The 21168-nt window shown below is 42.2% G+C and overlaps 1 protein-coding gene across 2 annotated transcripts in view; it reads left to right on the top strand.

Annotated features, from left to right (window-relative positions):
• The first annotated feature begins 1203 nt into the window (after positions 1-1203).
• The window catches only part of galnt13 (polypeptide N-acetylgalactosaminyltransferase 13), a 133308-nt gene continuing 113343 nt past the window's right edge, over positions 1204-21168 (top strand). For both annotated transcript variants that reach the window (XM_079821924.1, XM_079821925.1), the window contains exons 1-2: positions 1204-1674; positions 15295-15539. In XM_079821924.1, the coding sequence (XP_079678050.1) occupies positions 15398-15539 (142 nt within the window). In that variant the 5' untranslated portion in view covers positions 1204-1674; positions 15295-15397. The remainder of the gene's footprint in view (positions 1675-15294; positions 15540-21168) is intronic.

Below are 21168 nucleotides of genomic sequence, written 5' to 3' on the forward strand. Positions count from 1 at the left end.
GCAACAGGTGCAATGATATTACGTAGCACCTGAAAATGTATTAACCCCCCGGAGCCGTGTGGAGCAGTTATGATGGATAGATGCACTTTTATGGACTTCAAAAACAGAGCAACATTCACTGCCATTATAAAGTCTGAAAGAAGAATTTCAAATACACCTAGGATGGTGTAAATAATGGGCTAATTTTCATTTTTGGGTGAACTAACTCTTTAATAAGGAGATAGTTGGTTAGTAATGACCATGTGACTTGGCATCGATGGGGTGGCAGAGGCAGGCTAACATAAATAAATACATACTTATTAATACAAAAAAACCTAAAACATGAAAGTCACATTATTGTCATATATAACAGAGTGAAACTGAGAAACTGAGTGCCCACATAGCTACAATACACGTTGGTCTGTAAGATTATGAAAACGTAATGCGGTGTGGCTGTTTTAATGGCAGGCAAAACACATAGGCCGACATTCACTGGTCAAAAACACCATTTGAGCTTGATTTTGGTGGAATGTTAATAATATAATGACAAATGCCTGACCATATAAAGCCACAATATCAACTTTGAATATCAACAGTATTTAATTATGTAAAAATAATAGTGACTAGTGTGACAAGGACAAATATTTTATTTTGCCTATGCATAGCTTCCATATATGGGTAAATTGGACATTTTTTAAATATCCAATGCGTCTAGTTTCTACTGCATACAGCAGGTGTCGCTGCTGTGCTTCTAACTTTTACAGTTTGAACCATGTAGGCTACTGTATGGCGAATTGAAAATAAATGGAACTATCAAGTATGTCTTAACAATTATGTAAAAATTATATTGTAATCATTAGTAGGCTATGCAACATACGATACTGGATAAAAATGTGTTGTTAAAACATTTGATCATGTCATCAAGTAAAAAAGGATGCGAAAACAAGTGATGTAAAAAATTAATAACACACTTATTATTGTTTATTTTGTGAATAGCCTAACAAATGGGAATTTTTTTTATGGATTAAGAAATGCACTCATATATCTTTGTAACGTTTTATCGTGTGTTGCAGCAGTAAAATATAATATTAACAGCTGAATTGCTATGATTCTGAATGGTTGGTAATAATGACGTCCTACATCAGAAGTAGAATCGTTGTCTTTTTTCTCCCCAACGAGAGAGCTGCCATTAGAAATAGCCTACATTTACCAGATGTCCTCGGTGCACTTGCGCATTGGTGTCTTAAGATGGACACGCCTCTTGTCTCCAGTCATCCTAAATCCGATACCCCGACCGGAACGATTCCGACATATCTAAGCATTTCTAAAGGCATGCAAATGTTTATTCAGTTGAAGACATAACCTGAGACCTGGCGCAGGACATCTCCAGCATCCTCATCTGATTCCAGGAATGACATCTGGCCAGTGATGCAGTGGGCAGAATGCATGCAGCATCATTTGTCACAGAGACAGTGCTGTAAGGGACAGCTCGAGATTTATTTGGCCAAATAAATCCGGCCTGTTATTCGTTTTTACTTAGTCATTATTTTAGTGGGAATATGGCGTTGCTCGGCGTTCATACTCGTACCAAGCGATACACATGAAATCGTGGTGGAATTATAAATAATAGGAAACAGAGGCAACACGTTGTTGGCTGGTCATCGGGAGCTCAAGGTGTCATTCAGTCTTAATTCAGTAAGTATAGAAGTGTCATTGCCTTACATGTAAGCACTACCTTAAATATTTAGCGCATGTTTCAGCATTTACGAACCAAAGTCAGGCTACATATAAAATAAACATTCTTTGGGGTTAACATTCTAAACTTGCGCTTTTGGGTGCAGTCAAACGTTGACAAGGCATCGTATAGCATGTCAATTTGAGTGTGTTCAACTGTTTTGATACCGTTTTGCATATCTGTCTGAGAAGATGTGATGAGATGATCTTTAGCACGTGAAGAGTTATGGGCAGTGGACATGCTAAATATAATTGTTTCAGAGCTGACAAAAGATGACATTCTCAGTGAAATGAATATATATATATATTTTTTAATTAATTAATTGAAACCTCCTCAATCACTGTATCAGTTGTTGCACAGTATGTAATCTTATGTAAACAACCAAAGAATAATGTTAATTAGAAGGTAGCGTTAAATAAAATTTGGCCCCACTTTATGTTAGGTGCCCTTAACTACTATGTACTTACATAAAAAAAATAAGTACAATGTACTTACTGTGTTCATATTGTATTGCAAAACACTTTTGCTGATATTGAGGTGGGACACGGGTAATGTTAGGGACAGGTATGGTGGTATGGGTAAGTTTAAGGGTAGGGTTAGGTGTAAAGGAAGTGTCAACAGTGTTATTATAAATGTAACAACATAAATTAATTACAGATGTAATCACATGCAGGTAATTTAAAAAATGTACAATGTAAACACATGTATACAATAAGTGCATTGTATCAAATTATTAATTAAAATGTTAGTACATAGTAGTTAAGGCCACCTAATATAAAGTGTGTCCTAAAATTTAAAGGGCTTTGATATACATCCCGGATATATCATTTTTATGATAACTTCCCTACTGTCAATTACCGAGAGAGAATAGTTATTTTCAAATGTTGCCTTGGGCAGCTGATGGCATCACTTAATGCTGTGAGTTTAAGCAGGTGTGTGTGTGTGCGTGTGTGTATATCTGTGTAGTGTGTATCATTTGATGCACAGATGTTTGTGTGTATGCAGGCCACCATCCCGGCATGAAGAAATGCCTTAAGGAAAAATTGTGTTCGTCTTTAATTTGAAGTGAAAGCTGCTGACTCAGGAACTCGAGAACATTTTCTCCCACTGAAACTGCCTGAAGTGATTTTAGTGTAATTGAGTGTTTTGTAAAAGGAAATAAAAGCTTAAGGATCAGAGTATTAGTGAGTTAACTAAGCTATAAGACATACTAACTTGGTGACCTATGTAGAGATTTAGGGTAGGCCTATGTCTGCTTGTTTCTCTTATCTTGTGGCAGTTTCAATTCTCAATGTCAGTTGACTTTGGAAACATGTAGACAATAATAGGAAAAATATGTGCAAATGATCTCACTGTGCTCTATTATGCCAATGTACTTTTATGCTGTTGCATTGTTCTGTGCTGTATTGGCTTTATGGAGTGATATTGTTATTTTAATACGATTAAGCCTGGTTCACAGACAGGACTTAGATTAAGCCAGGATTAGGCCTTAGTTTAATTAGGTAATTTAAGTATCTTTTATAAACAAGCCTTAGAAAAAAAAAAACACATTACTGGTGTGCATCATGAGTCAAGTCACCTTTATTTATATAGTGCTTTTTACAATACATATTGTTTTTAATGCAGCTTTACAGTGGTAACTGGAAAATAATTCAACAAAATTTGATTCGGCTGTACAGCCGCTCTGGGGCAAACAGTGATGTCATCGTCCAGCTCAGTTCAATTCTCATGTGGTGTCAAAGCAGGCAGATCAGTAATATAGTTGAATATTTAGTGTCCCCAACTAAGCAAGCCAAAGGCGACAGCGGTGACGGTGACATGGAACAAAAACTCCATCAGGTGACAGAATGGAAAAAAAAAACCTTGGGAGAAACCAGGCTCAGTCGGGGTGCCAGTTCTCCTCTGGCCAACGAACAAACGGTGTATGATTCAGGCAACATTGCAGGTCAGAAGTCAGATTGGATCGGAACATTCAGAATATTTCCATCTGGTTGAAGATCAGTGCCATGAGACAAAACAATGACACTAACGTGTTTTAAGATATGTCAGTGCAAGCCGCTTTCAATTAAAACAGCTCAAACATGCATTTTAGTCTGGGACTAGTAAACTCTTAGCAAATGTGTCAAATAATTATGTCTCATTAGCTACAACGCTTTGAATATCAGACTTTGCAAAGGCCCACATGTGAAGTGAAAGCCTCTTAATTAAGACCCAATCAATGCTTTCTTTTGGGTTTTGAGTTTCAGGAAACTAATGATAATAGCTTTGAGGTAACTGTACACCACAGTCTGAAGGGCTGAGTTTTTAGACCTTACACCAGTCTGCTGGTTAATTGAAACACTGTAAGAAATCAAACAAGGAAAGGAGTCTGGAATATACAGAGTTCAACTCCATCTTTATTCTTTTATTCATTTTTAAACTTCCCAAATAAATTATGATTAGCCTTTTACCAGGACTACACCAGATGAGGGGATCACATTGCATCAAAAGCAAAAAGAACTCATTATTTATAATCAATGAATCCCTACAGAAAACAGTTCCGTTTTTTAAACCATCCGTATTGTCCAATAGACTTTAACGTAAGGGCATTACTGGAGATATGATTGTTGTAGATAGACAGCAGATCACTGTTTCTGCTCAAATTGTATTTTGAACATGAAATATTCCTTTAATCATATTTATAAACATCCTTCCATCTAAATGCCTTAGTTTTCTGAGAGCTTTCACTTTTACTTTTTGCAGATTTCATTGTCAGCTTGTGCTTTCGGGTATATATATATATTATATATATATATATATATATATATATATATATATATATATATATATATATATATATATATATATATATATATATATATATATATATATATATATATATATATATATAGAATGGATTCTGGAGTTTGTGTTCACTGTGTGTTGTCCAGGCATTCCCTGAAGGAAAAGGACAGACGACAGTCTGGAGTGAGTGTACTGTTTCCAGACTGCAGGATAGAGCCTAGAGAAGGAGAAAACAAGAGAAGCACCTTTTTCATTATAACAAGCGATCTTGTCATGTCACACCCCTTGCTTGCAGTTTAGATAACAAAGTTGGGCAGTAACAAACAGATTAAAAAGAAGGGAAAAAAAACACTAATAACTGCTTATTTTAGTAGTAGCTCTGCTGTTTTCAATATAGTTTGCTTTCTGGTAAAGTGAAATGTCCAGCGAGTGTCACTTAAAGTGTTCAGTTTTATCTGAAACAGATGAATGTGAATCTAGAAGTGTTTTGTTATGTTGTTTGTTTTACGTATCTTGGCAGTTTGTAAATGAAATGTCTGGTGAGTGGTGGCTGTGGTGCTAAAAGGTTAATGCTCTAAAATTATGTACCACACACACTATATCCTATCCTAAACCTAACTAAAAGTGTTAACAAAAGCAAATGTTAGAAATAAAAGGCATTTTCTGAAGCAACTTTGCCATTTTAGCTTGCTAGTAAAAATCTTCAAGCTCTTTTGTCATGACTTTATCACAATACTCATACTTAAGTGCAATTCTGTACCAGTTGAGCTTCCAAGCAAGTTTATTATGGCCAAAAAGCTATATGGAGCTAGTTATGTAACAACAAATCACAAATTTACAAATCATGCACTATGACCCCTTCCTGTTCCAGCATGAGTACTCAAAGCAAGGTCCATAAAGACATGGATGAGCGAGTTTGGTGTAGAGGAAATTGACTGGCCTGCACAGTCCTGACCTCAACCCCGAAAGAACACCTTTGGTACCCCTTTTCCACCAAGACAGAGCTAGAGCTAGATCGGAGCCAGAGCCTTGTTTCAAATCGGTTCTTTGTGTTTCCACACCCAAAGCCCAAACTCCGAGCCAGGAAAAGTGGTTCTTAAGTAGCACCAAAACATTGCTGGGCTAGAACAGGGCTAGAAGTAAGAACCGATTACGTCAGGCGCTGGGGGCGAACTTGAGATCCGCCATGTTGAAATAGCAGCTAATGGAGCTAACAGCTGCTGTTCGTTTGTAATCTCCGTTTATACAAATTACGGCGAACTGCATGAATGGGTTGGATTCGCTGTGTTTTTGTTGTGTTTTGATGCCGATGTAGGATCGTAAAGCCATGTGAATCAATAGTAACGCAACGTTTGCATTGTTGATGGAAGGCTTGTTCGCAGCGGTGCTGTGCAGAGACCGATCGCCGTATGATAACGAGTCCAGCGAGAGCATACTCTCCTTATGCTTTTGATTCACTCATGCGTTTTTTATCATACGTGGATCGGTGTGCGCAGCGCCGATGCATCTCGAACAAGCCTGGTGTGTTTGTGTCTCCCGCTGCCCAGGGTTGCCAGGTTTTCACAACAAAACCCGCCCAATTGCTACTCAAAACGTCTCGGTTACGTATGTAACCCTCGTTCCCTGAGGAGGGAACGGAGACGTACGTTAGTGACTAACAAATGGGGGTTTCGCTTAGAAGCCAATCATCTTCTTCGTATTCAACAGCGCCCAATGGCAGTGCCAATGCCATGGGCATGCGGAATTTGCATGCGTAACTCCGCCCCACCTCGTGGGTATATCAGGAAGTACGCTGGCAACATCGCATTATGTTACTGCTGCAGGAGCCAAGACTGAACTCCGCGTTCCAGGCAGCACAGCTGACGTGGCAAAGGAAACGTACGTCTCCGTTCCCTCCTCAGGGAACGAGGGTTACATACGTAACCGAGACGTTCCCTTTCGTTCAGTCACTACGACGTACGTTAGTGACTAACGAATGGGGGATCCTATTCAACAACGCCACTCGGCTGTCATCCAGTGCCCTGCGTAAGTGTGAGACCCGCCACTTAAGGCCGTAGGACTCCCACTTAACACAGGATTACCAAGGTACACTGGGAAGCATATCCCAGTGAGGGAATGCCAAGATGCCTACCGTAGGGAGGACTTAGAGAATACACATATGACCCGCTGAGGGCTGCATATGGAAGATCTCTAGGGTACCAGCCGAAGGTGGATTTTTAACCCTAGGGGTGGCAGGGACTTGCCAAGGGAAAGACACCTGCTCACTGAGGAGGCTTACGGTGGGAATACTCGTGTGGGGGTCGCCGGAGGGGAACCATGCACACGGAGCACCTGGCCGGACATGAGGGTCTGGGCTCGAAAGGGCAGACTGAACTGATGTCGGCGTAAGCAGTGCTGGAGGAGCTCAGGGCTCTCGGGGAGCTCACCTGAGGAAAATATCGCACGTATCCAGTCCTTGGAGTGGAATGGCGAGCAAGCAAAGACACCTGAGCCTGGCCCATTACCGGCCACCCGTAGGGGCGAGTACATAGTCGGACACTGGCTCCACTCGGAGATTGTAGAATCTGGCGAATGTGTTGGGTGTCGCCCAGCCCGCAATTCATCTCGGCTGGAGGGACAGGTTCGATCGCACCCTTCGCCAGTAGGGTGGCAATCTCCGCTCGCATGACGGGGGCGTTGGCCCCGATCATGGTGGAACGGACTCCCCGGAAGCAGGGAGGAACCTGCACGAACTGAATCGCGTAGCCGCGCCTGACGGTCCGCTCGACCCAGCGGGACAGCCCTGGAAGCTGAAGCCAGACATCCAGAAACTGCACCAGCGGGGTCATACGGTGTACAGACGTACCCGGTGTGGGCTTGCAGCGATGCAGCGTCACCGGCCCGGACATGGGAGGCTGTGGGGCGTCCCGGTGCAGCAGCTGAACAAAGGATTCTCCCCCGGCCCTCCACCGGGGGAAGGAGTGGTCCTGCTACCATCTCCTCGAAAGAATTTCCCATCCCTGAGCCGTCCGTCTCAGGAGCGCCGCTTGGCCTGGCGTTTAGCGGGGCGCGGGGCGGCCTGAGGGGACTTGGACGCCTTCCTACGGCTTACTCCGCAACCCGGCCCGGGTGAAGGCTGCTGCTTGGACCGGGTGGGAGGGGCGGGAGCCTTAGGAGGGCGTCCTCGGCGTGGAGCAGACTGAGGCGACCGTGCCGGCGGCTGGGTGGAGGCAGCAGCTGGCCGCCGGGGCAGTACGTGTTTGATAGCCTCAGTCTGCTTCTGGGCGATTGAGAACTGTTGGGCGAAGTCCTCAACCGCCCCGCCGAAGAGGCCGGCCTGGGATATGGGGGCATCGAGGAACCGGGTCCGCTCGGTGTCCCGCATATCGGCCAGGTTCAGCCATAAGTGACGCTCCTGGACCACATTTGTGGACATCACTTGACCCAGGGAGCGTGCGGTCACCTTCGTCGCCCGGAGAGCGAGGTCGGTGGCGGCACGCAGCTCATTTAAGAGCCCCGGATCAACTCCACCCTCGTGCATGTCCTTGAGGATCCTGGCCTGGTAGACCTGGAGGATCGCCATGGCATGCAGCGAAGCGGCAGCCTGCCCCGCGGCTCTGTGCGATTTCGACACCAAGGTTGATGTGAACCGACAGGCTTTGGAGGGGTGCTTAGGATCACCACGCCAGGTTGAAGCGCTCTGAGGACACAGTTGCATCGCAACAGAACGTTCAACTGGAGGGATCCCAGTGTACCCTTTAGCTGCCGCCCCATCGAGGACGGAGAAGGCGGAGGAAGCCACCGAACGGTCGCGGGAAGACAACGGGGACTTCCAGGACCGCGTGAGTTCCTCATGCAGCTCGGGAAAGAAAGGTATTGAGGGCAGGGACTGACGGGTGTCAGCGCGAGCCCCCAAAAACCAATCGTCGAGCCTTGAGCGTTCGGGACAGGGTGGAGGGTTCCACTCGATCCCTAAACTCGCGGCTGCCCGAGACAACATGGCTGTCAGCTCTGGATCTGACTCGGGCAATGCTGGCACGCCCGAGGGCGGCAGCACAGCCGAGTCATCATCTCCAGAGGACTCGAGCCCACCTTGTGATGCGGTGATCGACATCGCATCCTCCTCCGGAGCGCCAAACGAGATGTGCGGGGGGGCCGGAGCCGGCCCCGCGATCTGCATCTGAACGCCCGCGGGTTGCAATGTGCAAGACGGGGGTGTGGCCCGAGGCATGAGCGTCGGGGCTTTGTTCCACACCGTAACCGTCAAGTCACCCTGACCACCAGCCGAAGTACTGGGCCTCTGGGACTCAGTAGATCGGGGTGTGGTAGAGGGGACTCTCACTTCAGTACGAAGGTCATGGAGTCTTGACCGCAACACTGCGATGGTCATGTTCCCGCAGTGAGAACATGACGCATCCACGAACGCTGTCTGAGCATGCTGAAAGCCCAAACATACCAGACAGTGTTCGTGCCCATCAGAGGAGGAAAGCAACCGACCACACCCAGAAGTACACGGACGAGACATCCTGAAAAGGACGCGTCACGTGTAAGCTCTTTTATGAGAGGAAAGCCTCGCAGAGAACGCCGAAGCGCCCAGGGACCACACACCAGCTGTCTAGCGGACCACTGCGCAGATCAGCAGGCAGGCAGTATGATGATCACTGGAACGCGCCGTAACACCAACGCCTCTGGAAAGCTGCTCGTCTCGAAAGCTGTCGAAGACTCAGATCAGGCTTGTAGGAGTGAAGAGATCCTCTTGGCTCCAAAGCAGAAACATAATGCGATGTTGCCAGCGTACTTCCTGATATACCCACGAGGTGGGGCGGAGTTACGCATGCAAATTCCGCATGCCCATGGCATTGGCACTGCCATTGGGCGCTGTTGAATACGAAGAAGATGATTGGCTTCTAAGCGAAACCCCCATTCGTTAGTCACTAACGTACGTCGTAGTGACTGAACGAAAGGGAACAAGCCCAAATCAAGCGTTTCAGGGGGGCTTCCCCGGTAAAAATCACATTCGGGGGTAAAATATGTGTTGTTTTATGGCATGGTTGCCTACTAAAATTCGCATTCCCGGGGCTAAATATCACATAATTGGGGTCGCTTCAACCCACGGACATGAAAAACAGCCTGCGGACCTGGCAAAACTGCCTCGCTAGCGTTGCTGAGAGAGATGAGACGTACACAGTGACGTAACATGGCTCTGTTGTGGCTCTCAGCCCGTGGAAAAGCAAACGGTTCTTAGAAGGCTCCTCAGTCGAACCAACTATGAACTGGGACTAGCTCTGGCTCTGAACTAGCTCTAGCACTGCCTTGGTGGAAAAGGGGTATGGGATGGGTTAGAGTGGAGACTGCGAGCTAGGCCTTCTCATCCAACATCAGTGCTTGACCTCACAAACGCGCTTCTTGAAGAATGGTAAAAAAATTCCCCTAAACACACTCATAAACCTTGTGGAAAGTAGGGCTGACAACAAATATTCTAAACTCGAATATATATTCGAATAGTTTTTAAAAAACGAATTTCGAAGGTGAAAATTAATATTCGAATAAATAAAAAAATGTGGGGGAAAAAAATGCCCGCGGTAGTAGAGGCGTGGCTGTCTGCTTTGCGAGTGAGCGCGCCTGAAGCCTTGTGTACTTTGGCCTGTCTCCGCATCACGAGCCTCCTCTGACTGCGCGCGCTCCTCCCCAAACGGACGAGGTGTTTATATTTGACGCGCTCGCCGCTGTGCTTTTCTTTGAAACGACAGATGGTGACTCGGAGTAATTGTTCTATAAACTATCAGGAAAAGCATTGAGAAGAAGTGGGCTAATGTACACAGGTGACGATATTTATTTTAGTACACTTCACCGAAAACCACACTACAAAAGAATCATGTAAAACAGATCAAAATAAACCTTGATATTACTTGTAACATGAGAACAAAATGTATGTAGAAATGTAACGTTAACTTATACAACTCAATTTATGATATCTAAATGTTTCCTAATTTCATTAAACACTTTAGTGAGTTTTCACTTAGTTTTGTGAACTTTTCTTTATTAAACGGGCTTTTTTATGCTTTTGTAGGCTTGTTTTGTAAATATAAGCAACTAATTTGTATGTGCAAACTGGACCACCCTTACTTTGCATCGCCCGCCACAAGCTCTCTGTCTGCAACACGACAAGAGGCCATAACGGAGAAATTAATTTTGTTAATTTGTAAGGACATGAGATCGATCAGTGTCGTGGATGGGGCGGGATTCAGGGAGTTCTGTCAAGCAATGGAATCGAGGTACTGACTGAATAGATATTGCATGAATAAAGGATAATGCACTGCTGCCACTGGTTTGATTATTTACCGTTTCATGTCAAGGAAAAGTTCAATGTTTACCACAGCACAGCTCGCTCGGAGCGTTCAATAATATGCTGTAAAACTTATATTAATATTTGTTTCAATTACTGAATGAAGCCTGCTATATTTGGGACAAGAGTCGCAACCTTAAATTGCTTGCACAAAACTCTTGATCAGCCTCAAAATGTGTTTGTTCATTTAAACCGTTATGTGCAGAGAGCGTGAGGGCGAGAGAGAGTGAGTCTGCGGTCTTAGCCATTAGTTGATTTACTTGTTTTTGTGTAGTTAATACGTTGTCAAATATGTTTAAACTTAAATAGACTACCTATATAAGTAGTTATGTCTCTTTGTATTCATTTGTCCTGTTATTGACGTAATGCGCGTCATTGATAAAATGCGCAACCAGATGTTCGAATAGTTCGAATATTCGTGCTTTTTTTAGAGGGAATATTCGAACGTCATTTTTGAGCAATTTTGACAGCCCTAGTGGAAAGCCTTCGTTGAAGCTGTAATAGCTGCAAAGGGTGGGCCAACTCCACATTAAACCCTACGGATTAAGAATGGGATGTCATTAAAGTTCATGTGCATGTAAAGGCAGATATCCCAAAACATTTGGCAATATAGTGTACTTTTGAGCACAACAATCAGTGAAATCAAACTTACATTGCTTCAAAGCATTTGCATTAATGTACTTGCATGCTGTATGTATGAAAATTACTAGTTTGAGTTGGGCGATATGGCCTAAAAAAAAATCCCAGATTTTTTCACAAAAAAATCAGATTTATGATTTAAATAGTCCCCCCCCCCCCCTACTTAAAATCAATCTGCAGATGAGAAAGAAATAGTTCAAAACAAGTTTCAACTTTATTTTGTTTATGTAAAATATTTGCAGCTTGGTAGCACATGCATGGGGCCCAAAACTTTCAGCATGTGAATAAACCCTGGCAATTCCACAGTATATATATATGGGCACCATATATTTTGCAATATACAATATACATATCAAAGGTTTATGAATTGATATGCAGATGAAACGACCTTTTATTAACAACAGTAATGTGCAAAAAAATTATAGGGAAAATTTAAATATTCTGCTCTTATTAAATACAGGTTACCATTGTTCTTTTATAGTATCACACTGAACTGACCAACAGCTTCAGTGATTATTAAAGGAGCTCTATACTTGGTTTTCTGGGTAATTGAGTCACAATTTGAAGAAAAGTTTTGTTTTTCATGAGACTATGTGACTTCCTACTGTTGTCCATATATTAGGGAGTGGAAATGGCTAATAAGTAGGGGTGTCATGATTCTCCAAATCCTCGATTCGATTACATTTTCGATTCTAAGGTCACGGTTCGATTCGATTCTCGATTTTTACATTTATTTATTTTTTAAGCACAGGTTGTTGCCAATTTTAGACTAGACTTTTATGCAATATAATATCTGACCTTTGTTCGCAATGTACCCACTATCTTCAGTGTTCAGTCAATTGAAAACTTAAGCAAAAATAACCTTCCATCTAGTTTCTCTTTTGTAAGTGCAGTCTTCTTCACAGATTACATTCAAGTTCACAACAAAACAAACAAAAACAATAAAACAGCCATGTCCATAGTCTTCTCTGAACAATTAAAGCTACACTGTGTGATATTTTCCCCCATCTAGTGGTGAACTTGTATATGACCATCCAGTGAATTTTAGTTTCTGTTCTGTTCAATTCCGATTTCGTTTTAACTCCTACGGTGGCCGATTTAGTCCAAGATTAATATGGCTTCCAGTTCGACCTCGTCCACATTCGACACGGTGCCTGTTGGATATTCTGTGCGCAGTGGGATGGTTGGAACTCAACTGGCCTAATTATTCGGCTAGAAAGAACTGCAGCTAATCCAGAGTGAACTTTGATGATAGTAATGTTTATTCAGTCATCCAATTGCAAGGCATAAACAGGTTTGCATGGATATGTACATAAATGTGGTTTCTGTGAGAGAACAAATTAGGATGGTAAATATACATGATAATGACATGACAGAATATACACAGTTAAGAACTGTATAACTCTACTTATAAGTTACATTTGTATAATGTAACCGTAAACCAGAGTTTATTGTACCATATATAGGCGCTAAATGCAGCTGCATTAAAAGGAGCGGAGCTGCCGCCGCTGCTGCTGTTAACAAGCGGTGTCGGATTACAAAAGTGTGTGCGCAGGTTTAGCTCTGTATAACAAGTGTTAATATGCCGATCAGACCTGATACATATTTCCATCAACATACATTACAAGCAAATATTTTCTATAAACGAATAAACATTGTTAATAACTGAATGACTATTCAAATAGGTGAGCATTACGCTATTGTATGTTGACACAAAAATACTTCTGATGTGACATCAACTGAATTACATGATGACACACTCTAAAACACATCCACAATGACAATAACTATTATTACTTACAGAGTTATTAACGCACAGAAATACCACACAAGGAAAAACAGACTTTTGAGGAATAAACAAGCCAGGAAAACTCCGTATAACTCTGTTACTGGAGCTGCTGAGATGAAAACTCTCTGCGCATGCACCAGAGAAGTCTGAACAAGTTGACGCGCACAGTGTTAAAACCGGTTAAAACGCGAAAGGCGAAGCTTGAATTTACGGGTATGTCCCTCTTTGGCTAATGTACTTTCAAGATGGAGGGGCAACATGGCGACCACCGTTAGATCCCATTACCTTATGTATTTTCAATGGCATATTATAAACTTACGAGAATACTTTATTACTTGAAAGAAGTAAATATACATTAATGAGCACATATATTTTTGAAAGAACTAAGTGTTTTTAGCTAAGAATAGACTAAAAAAGTTACACAGTGTAGCTTTAAGTGTCTTAACAAACTATTTCCGAACAGTTGAACATATACCACACTGATAACTGCTAAACTATTGCTAAAATACTGTAGTCAAGGCAACTAAATGTGCGGTGATCAGACCTTCAATAACTTTCTCCTTTACATTATTGTACATGGAGGTATTCACCATAGCTGCGAGATGCGTTCTACTTGGAATTTTGTAGTGTGGTTCTAGCGCGCAAATTAAATGCCTAAAACCGGAGTTTTCCACCACCGAATAAGGTTGCATGTCTGCAGCTATGAATACTCGTAACGCGCGCGTAATTGCATTTGCACGTGAGCATTGTCATCATAACTCACTGGAAATCCATAATACTTCCACACCGGCGACTTCAGTGAAAGAGGACGGGGTTCAAGTTCTGTCGATGGGTCTCCTGCATCTGCAGTTGCCATGCTATCTTTTGAGTGGCTGTAGCTGAGGTTGACTTGCAGCACTTCAACACGATTGTTTTTTTCCGCTTGGCTGGCAAGCAACAGGACGTGACATGGGGGCGTGGCAGCATCGATGATTCCATTTTTTAATTTGAAGTTCGAGAGTGTGACTTAATTTCGGTCGATTTCGATTTAAAATCGAAATCGTGACACCCTTACTAATAAGTCAATAAGTGCTCCCATGCCACCACCTACTGGTTATAGTGGTAATTTCATGTCTTTTTAAAATAAAAGTGCTTGTATGCCACAAAGTGGTCTACACATAAAAAAAAACTAAAACATTTGACTATTTCTTCCACAATACCCCTTTAAACTTTTAGTTTTACAAATCATCACATTAAAAATAACATTAAAATTGGATCATATTTAGAGCTTTGAAGTGCTGGAAAAAGTTTGAAGCACTTGAAAAGTGCTTGAATTTCAATCTCAAAAGGTTGTACGAACCCTGAGATGAATAATGACAACAACATTAAATCCATGTGGTGTTACTACAGTAAATCAGGGTGAATGTTGGTGATTTGTGACTGAAACCCCTGATCTTCGCTCATGTTGTCTCAATGTTTCTTCTGGTTTCCACGTCAGCGCTGTTTGATCTGATATCTGTGGTTTAAAACAGAATTCTGTGCCGAACGCTTCCACTAGATCTCGCAGTAGTGATGTTGTTAATTCTGTGGTGAATTCAAACTCTTTCTCACTGGATCATCTCCCAGCACTGTGTAGTAACGGTGTCAGGAGATCGCCCCGTGTGTGAGCTTGCGCTGTGCTGTCTATCATTGCTCTGAGCTGATAAACGGTCCACGCATCTCAAATGAATAGCGCGGTTCCGTTCAGACTTCAAACACACTTTGCAGTGGGGTATTGTTTGTTCTGCGACTGATGCTGAAAAACCGAACTAATTACGAATGACACTGTATGTTGTAAGATGACACAGTCCTTTTTGTTTTAGTATCTCTATGGCAAATGTGCGAGGGGGAGGGCTGAGCCCATTCGTAACTATGGGAGCCCAGAGTGGAGCGTCGGCGGATGTTAAAGAGAAAAACGATTTTCATACAAACAAGTCGACGTTAACTACACAATCGATTTATCGCCCAGCCCTAGTTTGAGTCCTAATATGTATCCTAATACATGCATTTCTTGTCTTCCTCCAGTGGGATGACGTCTCAGCGCGTGTCCTGTCACAACTCCCCCTGCCCCATCTCCTGTGTCCCTCTCCTCTGCCCATCTGTGGGGTCCTGACGCCAACACGCGCTCATGAGACGCTTTGTGTACTGTAAGGTGGTGCTGACCACCTCTCTGGTCTGGGTGCTAGTAGACGTCTTCCTGTTGCTGTACTTCAGTGAGTGCAACAAATGCGATAACAAGAAGGAACACTCACTCCTCCCTGCACTCAGAGGTGAGTCATACCGTTTAACATAATGGTAAGGTTTATTGTTTACCTCCAGGGGTCCAGGTGTCCACTGTTCATATTTACTGCCTCTTAAGATGGCCCGTCGTGCACCAGTGCAGATGTGTTTGAGTGCTTACCTGTACACTTTGTAAATATAGTGATAAGCATACAGCCTCTATTCATCCCATAATGAAAATTGTCACCATTTACTGTCCTTCCAGACCTGTGTGACTTTCTTCTGTGAAAAACAAAATGTCATGTTTTTGTTCAGCTTGCAAGTTTTATACACTTTTTCACAGTACCAGTCTTTTTTTTATAGACCCTTGAACTTGGCAAATAGGACAATGCACACATCCTTCTTTATGCCATCAGCCGTTTCGTGTCATGAATTCTTTGCCGCCACAGAGGATGTGATAAATTGAGAAGCCAAATTTAGAGCAAATAGATATCTGTTAATTCATGTGCATCCATGCTCTCATTTTCTTAATTGTAGGATGGCAGTGATGCACAAAGGAAATAGGTTATAGTATATATAAAACTGGAAATTGTAATGAGCAAGCACACAAAAAAATCTAGTGCGCATGTGAATAGTTTTTCGATGGCATGATAAAGTTTCTTGTGTGCATGCAAAAGTCTGTATATTTTTTATTTTAGGGGCTCTGTATGTTGTCACTTTGAGAAAATCACTGAAAAAACCCTGAGAAAATAAACATATTCACAGATGAATATAGAGCACACTATGAAAATATTGCTGTATGAACCATTTATGTTAAATATGGTCTGAAAAAGTAAGAGTAAGTTGAGGCTGGAAAAGTATGGAATTTTGAAATGGAAAATGTGTAGGAACTCTGATCAGATCTTTGTCCTCACTTCAACGCTCTGCCTGGTAAACAGGTTTAGGTCATACCGTAAGCTGCTTTCAGGTTTAGATGTGGCCCACCAACAACCATAATCACAGTCTTTTTCTGAGCCTCTGGAGCCCAAGTACATCAAACGTCTTGTTATGTATTCAGATTCTGTGGTCTGCTTGTTGCTTCTAATGAAGTGGACAAACAGGAAGCCTGGGTCTGTCTGAAATACAATCTGTATCCATGCATTCAGGATTGAATGGCAGGAAAGCAATTAGGGTATTAAACAGTCAGATGAGGACTAAGCAGCCACAATGCTGAAAGAGCAGGGCTTAGAAGCACTGCAGTCTGTCGGCTATTTGTGATAGATTGCTTTTTTTATAAGGTTGAGGCAGTTTAAAGATCTTCTCTTATTGAGGTCATCACCAGTGATTAGCTAGCCCTGATGGCAAGAGGTGGTTATCTAAAGGTTAAGGAATTAACACAAAACATGAAAGTTCAGTTTCAAGCAGGGAATTTTATACAATTCAGCAAGGCAATTATAACTGTACAGTGCATGTACCAAAGTACACTACAATGATTTTAGGTCCAAAATTGCCTGTTAATTATAACTTTGATCTTTTAGCTGAATTCTTATTACCTACCAATTATCTTAATTAGTTAGTTTATTATAGAGTTTGACTTCATTGGCTAGCAAATATCTTATATAAAAATGAGAATCTATCTTTATTTTGCCTAGTCTTATAAATGTGGAGAATTCCACTTCCTCTGGCATAATACATATTTAATAGCATTTCATGATGCAGAACTACGTTTTTACAAAGGGGAAAAAAGGGAGTGGCAAGTGATGGTTTCCAATGCACAGCTCATTGCCACAATGCTAGTGTATTGTCAGTCGTTGCTAGGGCATTGCTATGAGGTTGCTAAGGTGTCCTGGGTGTTTTTAGATGGTTGCATGGAATTTCTAGGTGATTGCACACTAACTGGGCCAAGGCAACAACCCAGGCTCATTGGGAAAAAGTGCCTGTAGCGACATTTATGCAAAATGACATATAGTGCTTCATCAACAGTTTTAAAATGGAATGTCCAGTGAGTGGAGCAAAAAAGTTTTATCCAAAATGGATGAACGTAAATCTGACATTGTTTTATTACATTATTTGATGTATGTATGGCGGCAGTTTGGAAATACATGTTTAGCTGGGAAATTCAGTGAATTGTATGTACTGTTTTCTTGCAAGCCAAGCCAGGGGCAACAGTGGCAAGGAAACCAAAACCCCATCAGGTGACCTAATGGAGAAAAATAAACGTTGGTAGAAACCAGGCTCAGTCGGGGTGCCAGTTCTCCTCTGGTCAATTAACAAGCAGCATATATGATTATTATTCTGGCAACTTTACAGGTCAGAGGTCATAATAGATCGGAATATTCGAAAGATCGGAGTCATCACGCCGGAGACGGGTTTATTGAGGATGTCGTGTCGATGAGGCATTTATTAGATCGGAATATTCGAAAGATCGGAGTCATCACGCCAGAGACGGGTTTAAATTACACATTAAATTTACTTAACATAAATAGTACATCTATGATCTGTTTCACACAGCACACATACAGTAGGTAATGCAGAAGAGGAAAAAGCATAAAAACAGTGTATCATTGTGATTTCATACAGACAATGTTTCTGTTGCTTGACAGAGCTGTGTCTCTACATAAAATATAGTCACTTATATTATATACTATTATTAATAGCCATAAATTCTAAAATACTGGGAGTGGGTTATTTATTTAAATTATTACAGACCTATTATTAGAATTATTACAAATTTGATTGTCAAAAAAACTAATTTAAATGAGGAGGGGGGCCACATTTACATCAAAATGGTAATTGAAGCCTAAATGACTTGTAAAATACTGTTGTATATGTTTACAGTGCATATTCAAGTTATTTTTTTGTTTTAGCAGCACCATGCATGTTTATTGTGAATTCTGTAATATTCTTGTGAGGTGCAAGCTAGGCTTGCTACGATAGTCGGTGTTGCAGTTGTTACCGGTGTTCAGACTCAACACCGCTTACGTCACTTGCCCACCGTGGCACCGCCCCACCGTCGTTTTTTTATTTTTTTTTTTATTATCCTAATAAAATAATTTAGTTCAGTTAGAGAACAGACAATACAAATTAAAACTGAACGTGTCTGCTTAATAAAGCATGACCCGACCGTGAGTCTCGGCAGGAGTCATTCATCAGATTTCATTCATCATAGAGTGAGGAGCTGACTGAGATGATCGCGGAAGATTTGGTTTCGAAGCGAAACGTAAAAGCGCCTATTTAAGGGAGTTTGTCATTTGTTTTGTTGTTGTGTTTTTCATATAAAATAATAGGCTAATGAACCTACAATTCAAGCAACCCGCCACCGAATTGGCGCTAATTCAAAACCGAAAGTAAAATGTGCACGGCCGCACAGAGCGCGCATTGTTTCCTTTCGTCTGTGACTCCGTCTCCGAGTCCGACACTCTGAGATGGCGTAATTTTTGCCGCGCGCACCCTCGTGCTTGTTCGTTCGGACCATGGTGTGGACGCGTCGAGTATAAACAAGGGTTCACGGACGAATTGTCATTCATTCATGGCGTGCGTCTCACACATAGACCGATCAATGCCTGATCAGTGCCCTGACTACTAGGGAACTGTTGAGACGCACCCATGGCCTCACAGAGCGCGCATTTACAGACGAGCTGTCATTCACGGTGTCTGCGTGCACTGGTGCGTTTTTTTAGTTCAGTTTTCAGTTGCGGTCGTGTGTGTTACTTTCGGTTAGATAGAATTAGTGATTTACAAGCCCCCGCCGGTGATACCGGTATTACCGGTGATGTCACACGTCAATTAACCGGTGGGAAAATTTCCTCACCGTCACATCCCTAGTGCAAGCACACTCAGAAATCAAGGATAGCTGTATCTAAATGCAGGTTGACTTTAATGACATTAATGATAAAGGTAACAACAAAAGAATGCAATGAAACAAAGAGATCAAACGGAGAACTACCACAGACAATGGAAGGCCAACAATGAACATATGAAACACAAGGGTATATACACAGAGGTGTAACAAGCTGGGAACAATCAAGGCTAATAAATGGGGAAAACTACAAAGAACTACAAAGATGGCACCAGGTACAGGAAGTAACATAAAAGTCCAAACACAACACAAGGAACATGTAACAGGGCAGAGCCAGCTCTGAGACCGCCTCTGTAGTGGCAACAGAGCCGACAGGGAGTACTAGAGATGCTCCGATCAGCATTTTTGGGGCCGATCACCGATTACCGATCACCAAGTTCATGATCTGCCGATTGCCGATCACTGCCGATCACTGCCGATCACAGAATGGCAGGGGAATGGCAATCTTTTATCTATAATCTTGCAGAGTTTGCACCATTTGTAGAAATGAAACTAACTCTAAATTAACTGAGTCAAGATCTTGAAGAACCACCAAGTGTTTATTTTAGAAAATGAGATAACTTAAGGCTACTGTAGGCCATCTTTCCCAAATAAATGTATATAATAAATGTATATAATTATCTCACCTAAATATTTGATCATGCAGTGCATTTTTGTTTTAAAATTTTTTTTTTCAGGTCTAGCATTAGTATTGAGATAAGAAATACTAAAGACATTTAATAAGAAATCAAATGTAAATTAATATTGGTCTTCCCTGAATAAATTAAATTAGATTAATCCTTACACTTAAGGTTGCAAAAGTTAGTCATTCAAGAGCAGTGAGTGTCATAAAGGCTAATCAAACAACACAAACAAAGAGAAACTCACAGACAGCAGCAGTTTATTCGACAGCTGTCACTTTAAGAGCGAACACGGATAGGTTACATGCAGCTGCACAAACGTTCACTCGCAAGTCACAACGGGGTTTACGTGCATATATTTGTGTATCTGACCATTTCAGCGCAATTTGTACTCGCAAACTGTGTGTGTGTGTGTGCGTGCGTGCGTGTGTGTCTCCAGACCGTGCGCGAGTGCTGAGCGGTTTGAACACTAGCAAGTCTTAAAAATAAATGCAAATGATAAACTTTAGTGACGATGCGACACTGCCTCGATTGTGCAAAGTGGCAAATCCTGTGTCAACTGTGCAGCTCGATTTTAGAGCACATGCGATGCGCTGATGTGAATCCATTTGAGCATTTTGAAAGGGAGAGAGAGAGCGCGCGCACGCGGTGATTCACATGCTCTGTTTGTGAACTTACGTCCCACAGAAAGTTTTCAAATGACTGCGTAAGTTATTTAATATAGAAATATGAATTGTACCTCACCTTTAGCATTATAATTATTTTACCCGTGCTGGAAAGAGAATGAGACGGTGTCGCTGCATATCATGCCCTAGCTCTCACGGCAGGTGCGGGTTTTATGTGTCGTCAGCATGCGATCGGTTCATGAGATCGGCCTTTTTGGAGACCGCAGATCAATCATCCCAAAGCGATTATCGACCGATCGAGATCGGTTGCCGATCAATCGGAGCACCCCTAGGGAGTACCAAGCGTTCATAAATGGGCTGAATGGCCATGATGGAGGGTACAGAGAGTTCAGAGTGTGGCCATAACAGAGCCGTCAGGGACCACAAGAAGTTCTGATACGGCCTCCGTGGCCCTAACAGAGCTATCAGGAGGAATAGAGAGATGGCCGTGGCAGACACCACCGACTCGGGGGAAGTGTGTGACCCACCTTGGGATTTTATTTATTACAGTGCTATATTAGCCGATTAATTGTAGGAATAGTAATAGGAATGGAAA

This window comes from Gobio gobio, assembly GCF_949357685.1.
Source record: "Gobio gobio genome assembly, chromosome: 7".
Classification (NCBI taxonomy): Eukaryota; Metazoa; Chordata; class Actinopteri; order Cypriniformes; family Gobionidae; genus Gobio; species Gobio gobio.